The 24,029-nt window shown below is 39.7% G+C and overlaps 1 protein-coding gene across 3 annotated transcripts in view; it reads right to left on the bottom strand.

The window, feature by feature from the left end:
• Window positions 1-10,494: 10,494 nt before the first annotated feature.
• The window catches only part of CCDC198 (coiled-coil domain containing 198), a 40,291-nt gene continuing 26,756 nt past the window's right edge, over window positions 10,495-24,029 (bottom strand). For 2 of the 3 annotated variants that reach the window (XM_047767438.1, XM_047767437.1), the window contains exons 6-8: window positions 15,296-15,474; window positions 11,829-11,868; window positions 10,495-10,900 (exon numbers count right to left, since the gene is read on the bottom strand). In XM_047767438.1, coding sequence (XP_047623394.1) covers window positions 10,803-10,900; window positions 11,829-11,868; window positions 15,296-15,474 — 317 coding nt within the window. In that variant the 3' untranslated portion in view covers window positions 10,495-10,802. Of the gene's footprint in view, window positions 10,901-11,828; window positions 11,869-15,218; window positions 15,475-24,029 lie in introns of those variants that run through there. The other variant, XM_047767439.1, reaches the window with a different exon arrangement.

The raw sequence follows: 24,029 nt of genomic DNA on the forward strand, positions 1-24,029 counted from the left end.
AAACTTCACATTTTATGGGGAAATAGTTGCAAAATGCTACAGCCCCAATGTGTGCTGCTAGCGTCGCTGACTAATAGCACCCTCCATTTCATGGCAGACAAGGTACTTTAGCCACAGGACAGTAGGTGGCAAACTTCTACAACCCTTAGATTGAAGGAAGCTTTTAATGACTAGATCCCCTTCTAGGGGTTTGTGCTTCTTTGGGGAGGGGGTGGGTGATGTTAGTGGTGTGTGTGTGTGTGTGTGTGCGTGTGTTACATTGTGAAGGCATGTCAAATGAAAAATAAGCCTCTTTTCAAATACTTATGAAGACATTTACTGATTAAGCTAAATTAGTATGTATCAAAATGTTGGTCAACCAGTCTGTCTTGAAGTTCATCTATAAGCTGTGGTTATCTCCACTCCTGTGGGAGATAAAGTGGAAGAGAAGGTCCCTAAATTCCCCTTCAGTTCCAACAATGTGATTTGAGATGCTCCCACCTTGATCCTATGTCTCACTTGCTCTCAATCAGCCTCCCAATATCTTGTGATCTGGAAGCAGGGGTAGAGAGTTCCCAGCAATACATGAGGGCTTAGACTTGCATTATATTTTGGAATAAAAATTTGGGGAAATGTTGAAGGATAACAGGAACATTTGAGTAAGTCCATTGGAGTATGAAATGTAGGACATTATAAAATGTCTTCTGTTTCTGTACTGAAAACTTGGATTCAGTGTTGACATCTTTCTTCATTCCAGAGGTTCTCCAACTTTTAAATTTATGCTGATAAGTTCTGGGAGAGAACTATTTCTTCATTTATTCATTTGGAGAGCCATTTCCTGGTAAAAGGTTATACAGCAGTTCCTCCTTATTCAAGGTTTTTGCTTTCCATGGTTTTAGTTATTATCAGTTGTGATTTGAAAATGTCAAATGGAAAATTCCAGAAACAAACACTTTATAAGTTTTAAATTATGTGCCATTCTTAGTAGTGTGATAAAATCTAACAGCATCCTGCTCCTTCCTGTCCAGGACGTGAATCATCCATTTGTCTAGCACATTCTACTTGTTAATCATTCAGTAGCTGTCTGTTGAGATATCACAGTGCTTATGTTCAAGTCACTCTTATTTTAGCACAAGAGTAGTGATGCTGGCCATTCAGATATGCCAAAGTGAAACCCCAAGTGCTTTCTTGACATGAAAAGGTGAACGTTCTCAATAGGAAAAAAAAAATCATATGTTAAGACTGCCGAGATCAATGTTAAGAACAAATTTTCTATCCAAGAAAAAAGAGATTGGTGCTAGTTTTGCTGTCATACCCCAAATGTGTATGTATAGGAAAAAAAAAGCATAGTGTATATATAGGAGGTTCATTACTATCCACAGTTTCAGGCATTCTTTAGGGGTCTTGGAACTATCCGCCATGAATCAGGAGAGACCACTGTGCATTGTTTTCAGAACTAATAGGTACTTTAAACCTCCTCTCATTTTCCCCTACCATGTCAAGTTGTTCTTGGATAGGACCATGCCATCGCTCTGCTTTACACCCAGTGTAATGTGTGATGTGTTAGGAAGGTAACCAGTCCCCAAGCAGAAGATACACCTGCTGCTTTTATTCAGTGTCTTTGAATCTGTTCTTTGGGAAGCTACCCATCTCAATATCATGTGACTCTGTGAGGCTCTCAATTATCTGGACATGCTTTCCCAAAGAATACGGGTGTGATTCAGCATGGCTGTCAGATGCCTTTTGGGAATTTGAGTTTCATGCTTGTAGGAGGTGTTGGGGGGAGTTTCAATACAGTCTTTTATTTCTGTCCTTGCTAAACTGGATGGATATATAACTTTGGCTGCTAGTGGTGATGATGCTTGTTATATGCTCTGAGGTCTACTTTGTTTAACACTGAAATGGCTACTCCAGCTTTGTTTGGTTAATGTTGGCATCATATACCTTGTTCCATCCTTTTACTTTTAACCTATCTGCATCTTTATGTTTAAGGTTTGTTTCCTAAAAATAGCATAGAGTTGATTCTTATTCTTTTATCAAATTTGACCATCTTTGCCTTTAAATTGTGCTGTTGACTATTTACATTTAGTGTTTATTGATAGAGCTAGGTTTAAATATGCCACTTGGTTTTTGGATATCCTTTTTAATAGTGATTTTTATTTTTTCCATTATAGCTGGTTTACAGTGTTCTGTCAGTTTTCTTCTGTACAGCAAGGTGACCCAGTCACACATAATGTATATATTCCTTTTTCTCACATTATCATGCTTCATCATAAGTGACTAGGTATAGTTCCCAGTGCTTTACAGCAGGACCTCATTGCTTATCCATTCCAAAGTTTGCATCCATTAACTGCAAATTCCCAGTCCATCCCACTCCCACCCCCTCTGCCTTGGCAGCCACAAGTCTGTTCTCCATGTCCATGATGGATCTCGTTTTTGAATCTTATCTCTTGTCCATCTTTTCTTTTTTGCCTTTTTGGATTGAGTATTCTTTTATGATTTCATTTTATGTCTTATTTACATTAGCCATTCCTCTTGTTTTTTTTTTTTTTTTTTTTTTAGTGGTTGCCACGGTATACTTATAGTATAGTACATTATATATCACAGTCTACATGTTAGTAATATTAAGTCACTCATGTATAGTGGAAAAACCTTAGAAAACAGTATACTTTGATTAATGATTTCCTGGCCTTTATGCTTTTGTTGTCAACACAAGTCAATACACACATTTTATATATATATATATATGTAAAATATATATGTAAATATAATATAATATTATATAGTAATATAATACATAACATAAAAAATATAAAATAAACCTCACAATACATTGTTATTATTTTTCTTTATGTAGTCAATTAACTTTTACAGAGATTTAAAAAATATTTTATATTTACCCACATATGTTACCATTTCTATGCTCTTAATTCCTTTGGGTAATCCATAATTCCTTCTGATAGCGTTTTCCTTCTGCCTAAAGGACTTTGACATTTTTTTCAGTGCTGGTCAGTTTATGATGAATTCTTTCAGCTGTTGAATGTCTAAAATAGTCTTCACTTTGCCTTTATTATGAAATATATATATATATTTAAATATTTATTTATTTTTATTTTTTGTTATTATTTTTTAATAGTTATTTCCCCAATACAATTTTTTTCTACTGTACAGCATGGTGACCCAGTTACACATACATGTACACATTCTGGTTTTGCACATTATCATGCTCCATCATAAGTGACTAGACATAGTTCCCATTGCTATACAGCAGAATCTCATTGCTAATCCATTCCAAAGGCACTAGTTTGCATCTATTAACCTCAAGCTCCCCAACCACCCCACTACCCCCCTCTCCCCCTTGGCAACCACAAGTCTATTCTCCAAGTCCATGATTTTCTCTTCTGTGGAAAGGTTAATCTGTGCCTTATATCAGATTCCAGATATAAGTGATATCATATGGTTTTTGCCTTTCTCTTTCTATGTTACTTCACTCATTATGAGAGTCTCTAGTTCCATCCATATCGCTGCAAATAGCATTATTTCATTCTTTTTTATGGCTGAGTAGTATTCCATTGTGTATATATACCACATCTTCCTAATCCAGTCGTCTGTTATGGATATTTAGGTTGTTTCCATGTCTTGGCTATTGTGAATAGTGCTGCAATGAACATGTGGCTGCATGTGTCTTTTTAAAGGAAAGTTTTGTTTGGATGTATGCCCAAGAGTGGGACTGCTGGGTCATATGGAAGTTCTATGTATAGATTACTAAGGTATCTTCATACTGATCTCCATAGTGGTTGCACCAGCTTACATTCCCACCAACAGTGCAGGAGGGTTCCCTTTTCCCCACAACCCCTTCCACCATTTGTTATTTGTGGACTTCTTAATGATGGCCATTCTGACTGGTGTGAGGTAGTATCTCGTGGTAGTTTTGATTTGCATTTCGCTAATAATCAGTGATGTTGAGCATTTTTTCATGTGCTTCTTGGCCATCTGTACATATGAAATATATTTTTTCTGGATATAAAATTCTAGGTTGACAGATTTTTTTCCTTTAATACTTTAAAGATGTTATCCTCTTCTCACTTGTATAGTTTTTGGACAAAAAGCCGTCTTTGTTCCTCTGTATGTCCTATGTTTTTTCCAAGGAAGGGGAATTATTAGATCCATCTTTCACAGTTTACCTCCTTTCCTCTACATCCTTGGAGATTTCCTTGGACAAATTTTTTAGCTCACTAAATTATTCTTCAATGTCAATTATGCAGTTTACCTCATTTATTGAGTAGCTATTTTTAAAAAAATTTATTTACATTTTCAAAATTTTGAATTGTCTTTTCCACCTGTTTATATTTATTTATTATTATTAATAATACGCCAGAGCCACAGCAACACAGGATCTGAGCCACGCCTGCAACCTACACCACAGCTCACAGTAACGCCGGATCCTTAACCCACTGAGCAAGGGCAGGGATCGAAGCCGCAACCTCATGGTTCCTAGTCAGATTCGTTAACCACTGCACCGTGACGGGAACTCCTATATTTATTTTTTAACTTTCAAAAACAAAAGTTTAGTTGATTTACAATATGTGCCAATTTCTGCCATACAGCAAAGTGACCCAGTTATACACACACACACACACACACACACACACACAAACTCATTCCTTATATTATCTTCCATCATGCTCTATCCTAAGAGGTTGGATATAGTTCCCTGTGCTGTACAGTAGGACCTCATTGTTTATCCATTCTTTATTTTATTTTTTTTTTATTTTCCCACTGTACAGCAAGGGGATCAAGTTATCCTTACATGTATACATTACAATTACATTCCCCCCCCTTTTGTTCTGTTGCAACATGAGTATCTAGACAAAGTTCTCAATGCTACTCAGCAAGATCTGCTTGTAAATCTATTCTAAGTTGTGTCTGATAAGCCCAAGCTCCCGATCCCTCCCACTCCCTCCCCCTCCCATCAGGCAGCCACAAGTCTTTTCTCCAAGTCCATGATTTTCTTTTCTGAGGAGATGTTCATTTGTGCTGGATATTAGATTCCAGTTATAAGTGATATCTGTTTATCCATTCTAAATGTAATTGTTTGCATCTACTAACCCTAAACTCCCAGCCCATCCCACTCCCTTCCCCTTCTCCCTTTGTGACCACAAGTCTGTTCTCCATGTCTGTGAGTCTGTTTTTTTTTGTAGATAGTTTCATTTGTGCTCTATTTTAGATTCCACATATAACAGATATATTTAAAGTTTTTTGCTTTTGTAATGCTTAATCGAATGTCTTTGTATTCAAATCAGTGTTTACATGTTCATATCTATAGGAATTTATTCTATAGATAGAATACTGAGACAAAGAGGATAAAAATTTTGCAAGCTTTCTTGGAAACTTCTAGTCTGCTTCCTGAAAAAGTAAAATCATTCTCATGATCATCCATCTATCCACAGTTCAAAATAATAGTCATTGAGTGCATATGTTATATCTGGCATATGGCAAGAATGTCTGTTTTGTCACACTTTATAATGACCCCAAAGATGTAAAATATATAAATTGCACTGGATCATCTCTGCCTCCTGCTTGGTAGCATATACTGTTGCTCCTCCAGACCCCCTTGAATACCTTTTGCTATTTGGTGTGCTCTTTCTTTTCTTTTCTTTTTGCTTTTTAGGGCTATACCCACAGCATGTGGAGGTTCCCAGCCAAGGGGTCGAATCAGAGCTGTAGCTGCTGGCCTGTGCCACAGCCACATATACCACAGTTCATGATAATTCTGGATCCTTAACCCACTGAGCAAGGCCAGGGATTGAACCTGTCTACTCATGGATGCTAGTCAGATTCGTTTCTGCTGAGCCATTATGGGAACTCGCCATTGTGCTCTTTCTTTGTGGCAACTTGCTTTCACTTTCAAGGACCTTCACTTGAGCCTCCTCTTCAGTCAACTGCTTTGGGCTCCTGGAGCTCATTGTCCCCATGAGCAGAAGGCTGGACATACCAGGTAGTTCCTCTCCATCAGGCATCTAAGCCAATGACTAGAAGTTACAGGATTATGAAGAGTTTCCTAGTGTTGGTTGCAACAACTCTGAGTTCTCAATTACATTCCAGTGTCTCTCATGAGATAAAGTTGCCTTCCTCAGAACTTTGTCTGAAATTGCCCATTTGCTTCAGTTCTTCCACTTTCTTTTCCTGATCCCCCTCCATTATTAATTTCTCCTGGGATCTCTTCTTTAACACATAACTTGCACTCAAATCACCTCAGGGGCTGCTTCAGGGAACCTGACTTGTATCAGGTTCCAATCACACCCTACTGTAAATAGGGTTAATTTGGAGTGTTTTGTCTTATACTTTTTCTCTTCTACAACATATATAGGTATAAAAAAATTTACAAATTATACATTATCATGTAATTTGCCATATATTATTTAGTAATATATCATGGACATCTCTCTAAGTTAATACATTAAAAATTCTCTAAAAAATGTTAAATTGATTTTATTGAGGATCCATATTATAATTTTGCAATTACCACTATAGATGAACATTAATATTATTTCAAATTTTATGTTGTCACAACCTTGAAATCTTGGTTTTCTAAAACAAAAATCAGGTTCTTGAGAAGGGGCCTTTTGCATTTAAAAAAAAAAAATTTCCCTTTAGATGTTCATAGCTAGATCCGAACATAGCATTTGTGTTCTGGACAAGGGGTGGGAGGTTGTAAGGTAGTGACTCAGGATTAGGTGTCCAAACACATGCAGAAGAAAGAAAAATTCCTTCTTGGCTTGGAGGCAAGTATTTTGGAAGAAATTTAGAGAAGAAATTGAAAGAGCTCAATAGCTCATGTGGGGCCTTCTCCCTGGCCCCTCCTTTGGTTTAAAAACCCGAGAGATGGGCTCATATAGACTCAAAGCAGGTTCTCATCCAGTGGGTCCTGTTGAGAGGACCACGGCAGAGCAGTTCTGACTGGTTGCTGCCTGTGCACCGAGCATAGTTAGTTTGACTATCACTGCTGCCATCATGATAATTTGTTGATCTAAAAGCCAAAAAGTTATGTCTCTGTCTGCTGGGTGGCTAGAAACTTATATTTTGAGGGCATCCTCTTTGCAAAAAAGAATAAAAATTATGGGGTGTTCCTGTCATGGCTCAGTGGTTAATGAACCCGACTAGTATCCATGGGGATGCAGGTTTGATCCCTGGCCTTGCTCAGTGGGTTAAGGATCTGGTGTTGCAGTGAGCTGTGGTGTAGGTTACAGATGCAGCTCGGATCTGGTGTGGCTGTGGCTTAGGCTGGTGGCTGCAGCTCCAATCAGACCCCTAGCCTGGGAACTTCCATTTGCCGAGGGTGTGGACCTAAAAAGACAAAAAAAAAAAATAAATAAATAAAAATTGAAAAAAAAATTATGAACCTGCCTTAAAGCAACATCTGGAAGTGCAGCAGAGTTATCAGTGGCGACAAGATAGGTTTCGGTAGAGAGGGCCTGCACACCCAAGCCTTGACTCCTGCAGGCAATGGAAGGAATATGTGAAAAATTTCTAAGGCCTCCAAAGAAGGATGGGAGAGATCTGAGAACTGAGAGCCTGGTGCATGCCTTTGCACAGCATGTGGGATGGACAGCCCATCCTTGAGATTGGATAAAAAATATAGTTGATTCTTAGAGGATGAGTAGCACCCTCCAAACTGAGGTGGAGCCCAACAGTAGGAGAAAACCACAGAGCATCCTCATAAGCAGTCACTATACAAGACCAGTGCAGAGAGTATGGCAGGAGGTAACATAGCTGGGGAGGGGCTTTGGGGTGCACACTAAAGAGAAGGAGGTCGATGCCAAAGAGCATCAAGATGACTATCTTTCAGTCAAGGCTGGAGTGGACGGAGGACAGCATCGGGATGTTCTTCATACCCCACAAGGATAGGGCCGTGAGCAGGCCTGTGTCGCCCCCACCCCCACCCCCCCCCGAAAACCTGGACCCTGGCTGGGGAGAGGAAAAGGGAAGTAGAGGAGAATCTTAGGAGAATGCATTTTAACCAAGAAGTGGCTGCAGTACTTCAAACTGGTGAGAGACTAGTAAGGAAATGGAAGCTTGAGAGCAAGAGTTAGAGGAAAAGAAATAGCATGCCAAGAAACACACACCCTGAGACATTTCTCTTATGATTAGCAAACCCACTATTTATCCTTGAACTTTTGTCTTTGCATACTGATATCTGTTGGCTAACTTCTGAGAAGTGGTGTGTAAAAGCTGTTGGTTTTCAAATATACCTTTTAACCAGACACACCAATTTTTAATTCCATTATTCACATAAGTTTTTTAGCTGATTGTTTTGGGTGGTCTAGGCATGTAGTCACATCATCTGCGAATCATGGTAAATCTGTTTTCCTAATTGCACAGTTATGTACTTGCAGCTTTTATTTCATGTCTTGTTCAACAGACTAGACTTCTAAAACCACAACCATTTTTTTTTTATTTTATTCCTAATTTCAAAAGGAATAAAGCTGCTAGTTAACATACACATAGAAAGAAGTTATTATGCACTGGGTGCTGTTCTAAGCACTTTACATGTATTATTTTATTTCTGTTACAGCAACGCTGTGAGGCAGGCCCTAATGTCTTCTTGATTATACAGTGGGGAGGCTGTGGTCAGAGGTTAAATAACTTACCTAAGACAGAAAGTGGCAGAGCTGGGGTGTGAGTGCTGACTCTAGACTCTATTTTGGTCTTTACCCTAGACAGGTGTGCTGGCAAATGTTTAAAATCCTGCTCTTTGGAAAAAAAATACCCTGATTTGTAACATTGGCCAGTTTTTGTGATATAACTACTCTCACCATGGTTAATGTGGTAATGCGGAAGAGATGGTTTGGTAAGAGATCCTCCTAATTCTTCTTTGAAATCAGAACTGGCCAGACTTAGCAATTCCAGCGCTCCAGGGCTCCAGTGTTACATCAGAAGGTGGTTGCTGTATAAGTTATCTTTTGGTTGAGATCCTTTGGCTTTATGCAACAGAAATCAGGAGGAGCTGGCCCAAGCAGAAGGTGTATTTACTGTAAGGATACACTCTTGGAAGCACAGGAGGCCGCAGGGCCAGAGGAAGGCTGGGAAGGAGGAACAGATGTGCTGTGAGGTCTCAGTGGATCCCTTGTCTCTGATTCTGTTTACTGTAGGTCTGTATTCCTGCAGCTCTGGTCCACAGAGCTGAATGCTACTATCCATTACTCTTGAATGTGCTCACCGAGGCTCTTGCCACCAGCAGAGACTGAGATCCTATGTGACTGGCTCAGCTGGGGCCAGGGTCAGCCCCAGGCCACTCAGCTATGGACATATGACATTAGTGTTTGCCATAGTCTGTCTGTCTCTGTCCATGATCATATTGGAGATGTCTGTTTAGACCTGGATCAACCCCTTCTGTCTCTGATATTCTGCTACACTTAAAATCCATTGTCACACCATGGTCCTCTGGGCTTCTCACCACCTGTCTTGATGACCTTTCTGAGGTTGTCCCTGCCAGGGTCCCCTTTGCTCACTTTGCCATTCCAACCTTCTTGTTGGTCCACAACTATTACAAGCTCATCTCCCCTCAGGACCTTTGTACTTGCTTGTGTGAGTCTTGTCATGGCTTACACCCTCACTTTATTCAGGTCACTTCCTTGGAGAGTCTAAAACTATGGTCACATCCATTTCACCTGCCTTCACTAATCTAGGTCTTTGTAATTGTTGCTACAAAATACTTGCATGTTCTCCAAGCAGCACTTAGTCTGAGTTGTTTTCTGGGAACTTGGAGTTACTGTGCCTAGTTCAAGCGGAGTCAGTTAAGACTGGATAGGAGAACCAACCCTCCAACCGGGCATGTGTGAATATCCTCTGGGCAACGTTTTGACTTGAGAGGGCTGAAAACTCCACCCTTAGGTTGTGCTAAGCGCCTGTATATTTGAATGTGCCAAGGCCTGTAGCTTAGTCACACCTGCGCAGAACCACGATGATAGCACCTTTTTTCAATCACGTTTCCCTATGGTTCCCATGCCCTCCATGTCCCAAACCTGCTGCTTTATGCTGTGTCTCGTAAATAGTCAAGCCCCTTGTCTTCTGGGAGGCAGATTTGAAACTAGTTCTCCTGTCTCAGCTGCCTTGAGAAAAACCTTCTCTTTGTGGCAAACCTTGTCTCCTTGGTGTTTTGACTTGCATGTCAGGTAAAAAAACCTGGTAACAAGTCCCTCCCTGAGCATCCTGCCTGAAACAGTCAATTCTGTTGTGCTTATCCTCATACCTGATTTATTTTTTTCTTAATAATGCTTGATATTTACCTGTAATTGTAGTATGTATTATCTACTCAAGATCTCCTCACTTGACTGTAACCCATGGGTCCAGAGACTGTATTGTTTACGGCTGTATTTTCAGCTCTAGTAGACACTTAAAACCTATTGTTTGAGTGCTCCATTACATGAATGAGAGAGTGAATTGCAGAGTTATTTATTTAAAAATAAACATTAACTCGAGACATTTTCAAATCTGTTTTTCATTTTGTGCTTAAAGAGCATAATAGTATTTCTTTGAAAAATGAAATGTAATTCAGATTTTTCATGGTCTAAACTTCCCTAATCTACCTCTTAGCATATTTTCTCTCCAGCCCTCCCTATAGTATTCTAAATTAGGGAGGTTTTGCAGTAATATGTGGAAATATGCTTTTGTTGTTCATTTGAGGCAGGAAATAGTTGACTTTAATTATGATTTGATGATCAGTTTGCTTCTCTGGTAAGAAGGGAAGTGGCATAAAGAGCTGGTGTTTTGTTTTCTGTTTTTTAAAGGCTCTGTGCAAGCAGAAATGATTATCTCCTTGTTTACAAAACTATTTCATAGGTGATTCCTTTAAGAGTCATCTTCCATTCACTCTCAGTACAGTAACCTGGAATCCTCAAAATCGATGAAGAATGGCCCTCTGCTTGAAAAAAATAATTGAGAAAAATAAATTTCCAAAAGTGCTTCAAAAAAAAAAAAAAGATTTTTCTTTTTTACTAAAAATTCAGAGCAGGGAAGAAAATGTTATTTTCACAAGAGAAAGTGTTCTATTTGGCTATAGACAAGCCTCCCCCCTCTGCCAAAAGCTGAGGAGATTTTCAGTTGGAGAAAATTGACAACTTTGCCTTGAGGCTTAATTTTATAGTCTTTACCACCACCAGCAGCAGCTGTGTTTACTGACAGCCCTGCGTTGCCCCTGGAACAAATTCAAGATGAAGTAAAGGACTGGTGTTTTCAGACAATTACCAACAAAACGAACATTTCTCTTACTCTGTGTGGACCTCCAGGCCTTGTGTCCTTATCTTTAAAAATTACCTCAGAAGTTGTTGTTTTTAAAGACAGAGATTGGTATATCCACTAAAATAGAATGTTTGCAGCCCTGAAGCTATGGTTTTCAACCTTAGCCGCCTGCTAGATTTCACCTGGGAGCTTCAAGAGAAAACACCCACCCAGTGCCAGAAATCTACTCCCGTCCAAATAAGTCAGAAGGTGGGCCCACAAATCCTACTTGTTAGCAGGTGTTTGATCCCTCACCAGGTGATGCCAGGTGGTTCTAACACAGCTAAGCTCTGGAGGACCACCCCCCTCTGGCCTGGCCACGGTGTGAACCTGAGTTCCATCCTGGATGGGGCACCGGGTGAGGTTGTTCCCCGGTCCTGCTCCCAGGCCAAATGGTGAAACCAGTTAGGTGTGCCTTTACCCTCTTATCTGCTTTTCTGAACCCCTCACCCAACCCCTGGAAACTTCCCCTTCTGCCATATTTCTAGGGAGCTCTTATCCCGCCCTGTGGCCACAGATAAGTGCTCAGGCTGCAAGGCAATTCTTTCTTGCCGAAAGAAAGCACTCACCCTCTCCAGTGTAGTAGTAGTCTCCTCCAAAAACAAAAAGCTGTAACAGAAAAGAAATGTGAAATGCTACAGAATGTGACTGGTGAGTTGGAGGTAAAATGAGGGAGAAGAAGGAAGCACTTCTGGTTCCCACTGGGACCCTTCTCTTGAGCAGTGGTCTACTCAAAACCACTCAGGTCTGCTGGGTCACTCTGGCAAATCAGTCTCTCTTGCCTCAGCTTCCTTGTCTGTAAAATGGGATTAACTCACAAAATTGCTGTGAGGAGTAAGTGTAAAAAATTTGAAGTGTGCTTGACACACCATAAGCAGTCAATGCCCATTAGCAATTATTATGTTATAATGGTTGTAATTTCACATTCTTGAATTTAAAGTTGGGTGAGAGGGAGTTCCACTGGAGCAGGCACACAGGGAAGGCACTGTGACTAATTTTCTTGTGCAGTAACACACTCTGATGGAGTCTTGAGAAATATTGTGAGCTGTGGCATCCTCATCAGCACACATGTGTCTAGCTCCTGTATCCCAAGGCAAGTCTAACTTATACTTCCATTTTGATGTATAAATGCCAACATCTTTGGAAAAAATTTCCTTTTTTTAAAAAGCTGTATAATCAACCTTATATATCCAAGACTCTTGGGAAATGATGGAAACGAGTGAGCAATTGTGTAGCTGGAGAGAAAAACAAGTACCTCTCTAATTGACTAGTTTAACACACAAATTAATGACTCCCACAAATATTTAATAATAAACTCTGTGCCAGATGTTGTGTCGCAGGGGGTGAATACCACAGGGAAGAGACCTGGGCCATGCCCCCATGTACCAGAGAGTGTCTAGAAGGAGATGTCGTCCAGTTTCAAGTCACATAGCCATGAAGACATGCTTATTAGGCCCTGCCATCTTCAGCGCTGGGAGTTGCCTGTCCCACTTGGTCTAAGCCTCCCAGGTCAACCAGAATAAGAGGACGTTATGAATGGGTTCAATTCATTTCTCCTCTCAAGGATCTTACTTTTCCAAAAAGGCTGACTAGTTGAACAATCTCTGCATTTCCTTGTAGGAAATCTGCTTTTTACCTGCCACAGAGAAAGTCAGAATACTGCTTGCAAGGAATTAGGAGCACAAATGTTTGGGAATGACCTAATTAATTGCCTTTTGTCCTCAGAAGAAACGTGTTCCCTGACACAGCAGTCTTTTTCTTAGTGACTGATCTGAATGCATGGAATGTCAAATTCAGGGGGTGTTTCTACTGTTTTCTTTTTGGAAGTTTCCTAGGGAAGGCTTAAAACTGTATTTTTGTTTTACTTGGTTTTAAAGTTCTCTAAATTCTTAGAATCTTCTGGATGGCTTAAAAATATTTTTAGGTGGGAGTTCCTGTTGTGGCACAGTGGAAGCAAATCCGACTAAGAATCATGAGGTTGTGGGTTTGATCCCTGGCCTCTCTCAGTGGGTTAAGGATCTGGCGTTGCCCTGAGCTGTGGTGTAGGTCACAGACACGGCTCAGATCTGGCTTGGCTGTCGCTGTGGTATAGGCCAGCAGCTGTAGCTCCGATTAGAAGACCCCCCAGCCCGGGAACCTCCATATGCCATGGGTACGGCTCTACAAAGCAAAACAAACAAACAAACAAAAAAACCAAACAATTTTTTTTTTTAGGTTATGCTAAAAGTAAAGTCTAATTTTATGCAAGGGAAGCTCTTAAAATTGCCGAAAAATTGTGGCCCTTTTAGGGAGCACAAGAGATTCTTGTGATGGAACTGTTCTGTATCTGATTGTGGTGTTGAGCACATGAATCTGCACATAGGATAAAAATACATAGAACTAAACACATGCACGTACAAGTGAGTGTGTGAAACTGGTAAAATCTGAATAAAGTAGATTGTTCGAAGGGTAAAAAAAAGAAATCTAATTTTTGTAAATAGAGTAGTAACTTTTGGACTAAACATTTCCAAATTTCTTTTTAAAGAGTCAAAGATGTACATCATCATAATCTAAAAGATCTTCACCTCATTTTGACATTTCACTCACTGTAACCTTCCATCATTGACATTATTTTACTTTTTTCTTATAGCCTCTCTGTTAGGAGAAAACAAGCTTCTAACTCACAAGAAAGTGACATAAGGGAGCTTGGTGTCTAAGGTACCATTACCGTGACTTTTCTTTAAAAAGTCGTTTTTATTTCTATCAAATCTACTCTCTCATCTATTTTTTTTTTGTCTTTTTTTAGGGCTGCAGCCTTGGCATATGGAGGTTCCCAGGCAAGGGGTCCAATCGGAGCTGTAGCCGCTGACCTACACCACAGCAACACCAGATCTGAGCCACGCTTTCAATCTACACCTTAGCTCATGGAAACACTGGATCCTTAACTCACTGAGCGAGGCCAGGGATCAAATCTGCATCCTCACAGATACTAGTTAGATTCGTTTCCGCTGAGCCACAATGGGAACTCCCTCTCATCTCTTCGTTTTATGAGACCTGATTTGCTTTTTAAAAATATGATGGGGTGGCACGTTTCAAAGATGGATTGCAGTAGACCACACTTTGGAATTGATGCCCTGTACAGCCCCCTTTTCATTGCCTGTGAACTGGCCCATGACTTGCAGTAACCAATAGAGTGTGAGGAGTCGTGGTGATTCGGGGCCCATTCCAGGGGTTAGATTTAAGAGGATTGGCAACTGCCTCTTCCTCCTCTGGGGAAGTTTGCTTTTGGGAGGCCTGGGCTGACATAAAAGCAAGTGCACTACCTTGCAGGAGAGGGCACTTCAGGAATCCATGTGAGGAGGCCCTGGGATGTTACAGAGAGGGGGCGAGGTCAGTGGTCTCAGTGTCTCCTTGAGTCTCCAGATGGCTGTAGTCCTAACTTCTATCTGACTTCAGCTGCATGGAAGACTTCAGAAGAGACCAGCAGAAGAACCCACCCCTCTGCAACTGAACCCAGCAACCCCCAGAGAAGTGGGCCAAGAAGTGGCTGTTATTTAAGCCCCAAAGTTTGGAGGCAGTTGGTAATGCAGGGTAATTAATATATCTCATCTTTAATCTTTTTTTTTTTTTTTGTCTTTTTGCTATTTCTTGGGCTGCTCCCGCAGCATATGGAGGTTCCCAGGCTAGGGGTCGAATCGGAGCTGTAGCCACTGGCCTACGCCAGAGCCACAGCAACGCGGGATCCGAGCCGAGTCTGCAACCTACACCACAGCTCACGGCGATGCCGGATCGTTAACCCACTGAGCAAGGGCAGGGACCGAACTCGCAACCTCATGGTTCCTAGTCGGATTCGTTAACCACTGCGCCACGACGGGAACTCCTCATCTTTAGTCTTAAGCCAACTGGTGTCCTCAGGATAATTTATATACTAACTTGAAGAATTTTTTACAGGAAAGCAGGCTTTCAATGCACTCCATGTCTAGGTTAGTGAAGAGCAGTATTATTCTCGATCAAAAAACTCATCAAAAAGTGGGATTCTCTCTGTCCTGGTCCTCACCAATGCTCGTGGTTTCTTTTCAAATTTCCCCAACTCATCTGAGTCAGAGCTGGAACTGTCCCAGAGAAGCTGTCCCCGAGCCTCTTGTTCATGGAGCCATGTTTCCATTTTGCCAGTTTTCCGGGGACAATAGTCATTCCTTGGTTGATGTTCCAAAAATTCTGCATTTTGTGAATTTCCTACAAAGAATTAAAAGTTCATTTATTTTTTTTTCCCTTGACAATGATGAATTTGTTTAAATGCTTAGGCTTTTATGAATACAGAATAATCTGCTTGGTGTTCTTTCCAAAAATAAACACCACACATACATTCATACATACACATACACACATATTTTCAGCTAAACCATTTGAGAAATGCAGAGTCACTTCCTCCCAAAATACAACACCGCACATCTAAAAATGAGGGCGATGCTCCTCTGTAACCATGGTATAAATTATTACTTTGGATATTTAAAATTGATATAATATTTTTTCTACCGTATGGTTCATATTCACATATCCATGGTTGTCTCAATAATGCCCTTTATAATTACTTTTGTTTGCCTATTTGTGTTTTATTTTTAAAATTTTTTGTGAGTCTGTATTTATTTGTTTGTTTGTTTCTTATGACTGCACCTGAGGCATACAGAGGTTCCAAGGCGAGGGGTCAAATCGGAGCTACAGCTGCCGGCCTATGCCACAGCCACAGCCATGACAGATCCAAGTCATGCCTGCGAACTGCACCACAGCTCATGTTAATGCTGGATCCTTAGCCCACTATGCAAGGTCAGGAATCAAATCTGCATCCTCATGGATATGAAATTCGTTTTCACTGAGCCATGACAGGAACTCATATTTATTTATTTTTTTATTAAAGTATAGTTGATTTTCAGTGCCGTGCTATTTCTGCTATACAGCACAGTGATCCAGTCATGTGTGTGTGTGTGTGTGTATTCCCTTTCTTATAGTATCTGTCATTATATTCTATCTCAAGAGACTGGATATAGTTCCCTGTGCTATACAGCAGGACCCCATTGCTTATCCATTCTAAAATGTAATTGTTTGTGTCTACTAACCTCAAACTCCCAGTTCATCCCATTCCTCCCACCCCCTTGGCAACCACAAGTCTGTTGACTAGGTCTGTTTCTGTTTTGTAGATAAGTTCATTTGTGCCATATTTTAGATTTCACATATGTGATATTATATTTGTCTATCTCTTTCTTACATCACTTAATATGAGAATTTCTAGTTGCATCCATGTTGCTACAAAGGCATTATTTTGTTCTTTTTATGGCTGAGTAGTATTCCACTGTGTATATGTACCACATCTTAATCCATTCATCTGTAGATGGACATTTAGGATGCTTCCATGTCTTGGCTATTGTGAATAGTGCTGCTACAAACATAGGGGTGCATGTATCTTTTTGAATGAAAGTTTTGTCTGGATATATGCCCAGGCATGGGATTGCTGGATCATATGGTAGTTCTACATTCATATTGCTTTGGGTAGTATGGCCATTTTAACAATATTAATTCTTCCAATCCAGGGGCATGGATATCTTTCCATTTCTTTGCATCCTTTTTAATTTCCTTGATTAATGTTTTATAGTTCTCATTTTATAAGTCTTTCCTAGGTATTTAAATTTTGGGGGGAAATTTTGAAAGGTTTTTTTATATTCGTTTTCTAATATTTCATTGTTAGTATACCAAAATGGCAACCAATTTCTGAACATTAATCTTGTACCCTACTAATTTGCTGAATTCTCTTATCAGTTGGAGTATTTTTGTGCAGAGTTTTCTATATGTAGTATGATGTCATCTGCATATAGTGACAATTTTACCTATTCTCTTCTAGTTTGGATACTTTATTTCTTTGGTTTGTCTGATTGCTATGGCTAGGACTTCCAGCACTATGTTGAATAAAAGTGAGAGTGGGCATCCTTGTCTTGCTACAGATTTTAGCAGGAAGGCTTTCAGCTTTTCACTGTTGAGTCTCATATTGGCTGTGTGTTTGTCATAAATGGCTTTTATGTTGAGGTACATATCCTCTGTACCCAGTTTGGTAAGAGGTTTTTTTTTTTTTTCATGAGTGTATGTTGGATTTTGTCAAATGATTTTTCTGCATCTATTGTGATGATCATGTGGTTTTGGACTTTACTTTTGTTAACGTGGTGTGTTACATTGATTTGTGTGTGTTGAACCACCCCTGTGAACTTGGAATGAATCCCACTTGGTCATGGTGTGTGATCTTTTTTTTATGTGTTGTTGGATTCTGTTGAATAAAATTATGTTGAAATTTTGCATCTATGATCATCAAAGATATAGGCCTATAATTTTCTTTTTTGGTAGTATCTTTGTTTTGATTTGGTATTAGGGTGATGGTAGCTTCATAGAATGTCTTTGAGAGTGTTCCTTCTTCAATCTTTTGGAAAAATTTAAGAAGGATCCTTATAAGTTTTTCTTTGTATGTTTAGTAGAATTTGCCTATAAAGCCATCTGGTCCCTGACTTTTATTTGTAGGGATTTTTAAGAATTACATATTCAGTTTCATTTCTAGTGATTGGTTTGTTCAAATTATCTGTTCTTGATTAATTGTTGGTGGGCTGTATGTTTCTAGAAAGTTTCCCTTTCTTCTAGGTTGTCAAATTTGTTAGTATATAATTGTTCATAGTATTCTCTTATTTTTTTTTATTTCTGCAGTATCTGTTGAGATTTCTCTTTTTTTCATTTCTTATTTTGTTTATGTGGGTTTTCTCTTTCTTCTTCTTGGTGAATCTGGTCAGAGGTTTGTCAATTTTTTTTTTACTGTTTTCAAAGAACCCGTTCTTTGTTTTATTAATTTTTTCTAGTTTTTAATATCTATTTATTTCCTCTCTGATCTTTATGATTTCCTTCCTTCTGCTGACTTTGTTCTTCTTTTTCTAATTCTTTTAGGTGGCAGGTTAGGTTTTTTTTTTATTATTTAAATTTTTTTTGTCTTTTTAGTGCCACACTTATGGCATATAGAAGTTCCCAGGCTAGGGGTTGAATCAAAGCTGCGGCTGACAGCCTACACCACAGCCATAGCAATGCTGGATACGAGCCACATCCGTGACCTATGCTGCAGCTTGCAGCAGTGCTGGATCCTTAACCCACAGAACAAGGCCAGGGATTGAACACCCATCCTCATGGGTACTAGGTGGGGTCTTAACCTGCTGAGCCACAACAGGAACACCAGTTAGTTTGTTGATTTGAGATTTCTTTCTTTCTGTCTGTCTGTCTGTCTGTCTCTCTCTCTCCCCCTCCCTCCCTCCCTCCCTCCCTCTCTTTCTTTCTCTCTCTTTCTCTCTTTCTCCCTTTCTCCCTCTTTTTTTTTTTTTGTCTTTTTGCCATTTCTTGGGCCGCTCCTGCGGCACATGGAGGTTCCCAGGCTAGGGGTTTAATCGGAGCTGTAGCCACCAGCCTATGCCAGAGCCACAGCAACGCAGGATCCGAGCCGCGTCTGCAACCTACACCACAGCTCACGGCAACGCCGGATCGTTAACCCACTGAGCAAGGGTAGGGACCGAACCCGCAACCTCATGGTTCCTAGTCGGATTCCGTTAACCACTGCGCCAAAAACGGGAACTCCCCTCCCTCTTTTCTCTTCTCTCTTTCTCTCGTTCTCTCCCTCTCTCTCTTCTCCCTCTTCTCCTCGTTCTCATCTCTCTCTCTCTTTCCTCTCTCTTCTCTCTCGCTCTTTCTCTCTCTAGCTTCTCTCTCTACTCTATCTGTCTCTCTCTCTCTCTTATCTCTCCTTCTCTCTCTGTGTCTCGTCTCTTCTCGTCTTCGTCTCTTTCTTCTTTCTTTCTTTTTTCTTTCTCTCTCTCTCTTTCCTTTCTTCTTTCTTTCTCTTTCTTTCTTTCTTTCTTCTTTCTTTCTTTCTTTCTTCTTTCTTTCTTTCTTTTTCTTTCTTTCTTGCCACACCTGCAGCATATGGAAGTTCCCAGGCTAGGGGTTGAATTGGAGCTGCAGGTGCCAGCGTACACCATAGCAACACTCAATATGTGCCACATCTGTGACCTATGCTGCAGCTTGCATCAATGCCAGATCCTTAACCCACACAGGGAGGCCAGGGATCAAATGTACATCTTAGTGGACACTATGTCAGGTTCTTAACCTACTGAGCCACAAGAGGAACTTGATTTTTCTTGTTTTTTTGAGGAAGGCCTGTATTGCTATGAACTTCATTCTAAGAACTACTTTGCAGCATCCCATAGATTTTGTATGGTTGTGTTTTCATTATCATTTGTATTGAGGTATTTTTAATTTTTTTCTCTATTTGTCATTTTTTTCTCATTTCTTTTCCTGTGGTTGATTTCTAGTTTTATGCCATAGTGGTTAGAGAAGATGCTTGAAATGTTCTCTACACTATTAAATTTGTTGAGGTTAGTTTTGTGCCTCAGTATGTGGTTGGTCCTAGAGAATGTTCCATGTGCACCTGAAAGGAATATATATTCTGACTTTTTTGGATGTAGTGTCCTGAAAATATAAATTCTTACTGTTCTATTGTGTCATTTAGGATATCTGTTGGCTTTCTGATTTTCTGTTTTGAAGATCTCTTCATTGATGTGAGTAAGGTGTTAAATCTTCTACTGTTATTGTATTCCCATCAATTTCTCCTTTTATGTCTGTTAGTATTTGTTATATGTACTTATGTGCTCATATATTAGGGGCATGTATATTGACAAGTGTAATATCTCTTCTTGAACTGATCATTTTATCATTAAAAAGTGTCCTTCTTTATATTTGTTTATGAACATTGTTTTAAAGTCTATTTTGTCTGATAGGAGTATTGTGACTCTTGCTTTCCTGTCATTTCCATTTCCATGAAAGACCTTTCTCTAGCCCTTCACTTTCAATTTATATGTGTTCTTTGCCCTAAGGTTAGTCTCTTATAGGCAGCATATTGTAGGTTCTTGTGTTTTTTAATCCAATCTTTATATGTCAGTATATGTCTTTTGATTGGAGCATTCAGTCCATTGACATTTAAGGTAATTCTTGATAAATACATATTTATTGCCATTTTAAACCTTGTTTTCCAGTTGATTCCTTGTTTCTCCTTTGTTCCTTTCTCTTTTTTTAGTTGGATGATTTTATTTTATGCTTGTGTCTTCTTTTTGGTTTTTGTGAATGTGTTGTTTGTTTTTGATGTGTGGCTGCCTTTTTTTTTCTCATACATTAACCCCTTCCTATATCTGCTTGCCTTAGACTAATATTCATATAGGCTAAAACACATTCTAAAAGAAAGGGTCTAGATTTTCTTACTCTCTTTCCCCACATTTTATGATTTTGATATCCTTTTTTACATCTTCATGATTATCCTTTTGCTGTTCCTTGTGTTTATCAACACTTTCACAAATTTTTTTTTTCTTTTTGATTTGTACACTGGCTTATTTAAGTGATTACTTTCTAATCATGATTTCCTCTATCCTTTCCAATCATGATTTCCTCTATCCTATAACTATTTACTTCTTTCTTATTTAGAGGAGACCTTTCAACATTTTTTTTAGATTGGATTTAGTGTTGCTGTGTTCTTTTTATTTGTGCGAGAAATTCTTTTTTTAATTTCTATTTTTAATGATAATCTTTCTGAGTAGAATATTCTAGGTTGCAAATTTTTCCCTTCTAGCACTTTGAAAATATCTTGCCACTCTCTTCTTCCCTATAGTGTTTCTGTAGATAAATCAACTGATAGCCTTATGAGGGTTCCCTTATAATTAAAAAAAATTATTACTCAGTGAATTTATTACATTTGTAGTTGTACAATGATCATCACCATCCAATTTTATAGAATTTCCATTCCACACTCCCAGCGCATCCCCCCCATCCCCCAAACTATCTCCTTTGGAAACCATAAGTTTTTCAAAGTCTGTGAGTCAGCATCTGTTCTGCAAAGAAGGTCAGTCTGTCCTTTTTTCAGATTCCACATGTCAGTGATAGCATTTGATGTTGGTGTTTCATTGTCAGACTTCACTTAGCATGATAATTTCTAGGTCCATCCATGTTGCTAAAAATGCCGGTATTTCATTCCTTTTAATGGCTGAGTAATATTCCACTGTGTATATGTACCACATCTTCTTTATCCACTCCTCTGTCGATGGACATTTAGGTTGTTTCCATGTCTTGGCTATTGCAAATAGTGCTGCAATGAACATTGGAGTACATGTGTCTTTGCGAGTCATGGTTTTCTCTGGATAGATGCCCAGGAGTGGGATTGCTAGATAAAATGGTAGTTCTATGTTTAGTTTTCTGAGGAATCTCCATACTGCTTTCCACAGTGGTTGCACCAATTTGCAATCTCGCCAACAGTGTACTAGGGTTCCTTTTTCTCCACACCCTCTCCAGCACTTATCGTTTGTAGACTTTTGGATGATGGCCATTCTGGCTGGTGTAAGGGGGTGCCTCATCATGGTTTTGATGTGAATTTCTCTAATAATGAGAGATGTTGAACATCTTTTCATGTGTTTTTTGGCCATCCATATGTCTTCTTTGGAGACTTGTCTGTTTAGATCTTCTGCCCATTTTTGGATGGGGTTGTTTGTTTTTTTGGTATTGGGCTGCAGAATGTGTTTATAAATTTTGGAGATGAATCCCTTGTCAGTTGATACATTTGCAAAGATTTTCTTCCATTCTGTGGGTTTTTTCATTTTGTTTAGGATTTCCTTTTCTGTGCATAAACTTTTAAGTTTAATTAAGTCCCATTCATTTATTTTTGTTGTTACTGTCATTACTCTAAGAGGAGGATCTGAGAAGATGTTGCTGTGGTTTATGTTGGAAAGTGTTTGGCCTATGTTTTCCTCTAAGTTTGATAGTGTCTGGTTTTATATCTAGGTCTTTAATCCATTTGGAGTTTATTTTTGTGTATGGTGTTAGGGAGTGTTCTAATTTCATTCTTTTCCATGTGGCTGTCCAGTTTTCCCAGCACCACTTGTTGAACAAGCTGTCCTTTCTCCATTGTATATTCTTGCCTCCTTTGTCATAGGTTAATTGACTGTAGGTGTGTGGGTTTCATTCTGGGCTTTCTATCCTGTTCCACTGATCTATATTTCTATCTTTGTGCCAGTATCATATGGTTTTGATGACTGTAGCTTTGTAGCATAGTCTGAAGTCAGGGAGCCTGATTCCTCCAGCTCCACTTTTCTTTCTCAAGATGTCTTTGGCTCTTCTGCATCTTTTGCGTGGGTTCCCTTATAATTAACTCTTTGTTTTCCTCTTGCTGCCTTTAGAATCCTGTCCTTTAATTTTTGCCATTTTTAATAAAATAATTTTTCTTGGTGTAAGTCTGTTTGGGTTCAACTTGTTTGGGGCCCCCTGTGCTTCCTGTATCTGAATATCTGATTCCTTCTTAAGATTTGGAATGATATGGAAAGTTTTCAGCCATAATTTCTTCAAATATATTTTTCAGTCCCCATTTCTTTTTCTTTTCTTTCTGGAACCCCTGTTATGTGTAGATTGGTACACTTTGTATTATCCTACAGATCTTTTATACTGCTTTCATTTCTTTTATTTGGTTTTCCTGTCTGCTGTCCTGATTAGGTGATTTCCATTATTCTATCTTCCAAGTGACTGACTTGTTCCTCTGCATTATTCATTCTGCTATTTGATGACTTTGCCCCAGTTTTCATCCCTCCAAATGAATTTTCTAATTTTTCTTAGCTCTGTCTTATAGTTTCTAGTTCCTTTTTAAAACAATCTGTTTTGATTGTGATGATCATTGTACAACTATAAATGTAATAAATTCGTTGAGTAATAAGAAAAATTAAAAAAATAATAACCTGTCTTACTGTTGATATCCATTCTTCATTCCGCCAGTATTTTTATCACCTCCTTTTTGAAGTCAGTTTCTGTTAGACTACAGAGGTCTGTCTCATTGTTTGTTCCTTCAGGGGAATTCTCCTGTTTTTTTAACTGGGAATTTTTTCTGTACTTCCTCATTTTGCTTATATTATTCTTATTCTGTGAGTTTAGGGGACACAATTATCTACTATAGTCTTAGAGGACTATTTTTATACAGGAGTGTCTTGGATTCTTGGATGGCTTGTGAGGGCTTACTGTATTTTTTTTGTGTGTGTGTATGTGTGAGAACAGCTTGTGGTTTGGATGCTTGCTAGAAGCACTCTTCCCTCAGTGTATGCAGGCTGTTATCCCCTTGATAGGGGTGTGCTGGTGTATGGCCTATGTGTGCTTCCAGGGGATGGAGGCAATGGGCAAGGCCTGTAGCCAGTGCCTGTTTGCTGTGCCTGTGACAGTGAGGAGGACCTATGGGGAGGTGGGGTGCAGACTGCTCCTGGCTGCAGGGCACTGGGAAGTGGCACTGACCCTCAGGGAGGGTGCCCAAAGCCTTTGGCAGTGGCAGCAGCAGGCTGTGCACCTTCTCAGGGGGTTGAGGGCAACACATGGCACTCAGCTGTAGGGCCCTCCACTGTGGTGATGACTCCTGAGGTGATTGGGGCTACAGATAGTGCCTGTTCACAGAACCTTTAGTAGTAGTGGGCCATGCCCACCTCAGGAATCTGAGATGGCTGTGGTGGTTTGCACTTCCCCACCTCCACCTGCACAAGAGGTGCCCCACCACCTGAGAGCCCACCCATGTGCAGAGAAAGATAGATGTTCCTATGGAGGTCCCACCCTTCCTCCTCTCGCCCTCCCCAGCAGTGGCACCCTGCTTTTCCTGTGGGCCAAACCTCCTCCTATATTCCCTTGGCTGTGGCACACTGCTCCCCAGCCCTTGG

The sequence above is a fragment of the Phacochoerus africanus genome, chromosome 2 (assembly GCF_016906955.1).
Source record: "Phacochoerus africanus isolate WHEZ1 chromosome 2, ROS_Pafr_v1, whole genome shotgun sequence".
In the NCBI taxonomy this organism is placed as follows: Eukaryota; Metazoa; Chordata; class Mammalia; order Artiodactyla; family Suidae; genus Phacochoerus; species Phacochoerus africanus.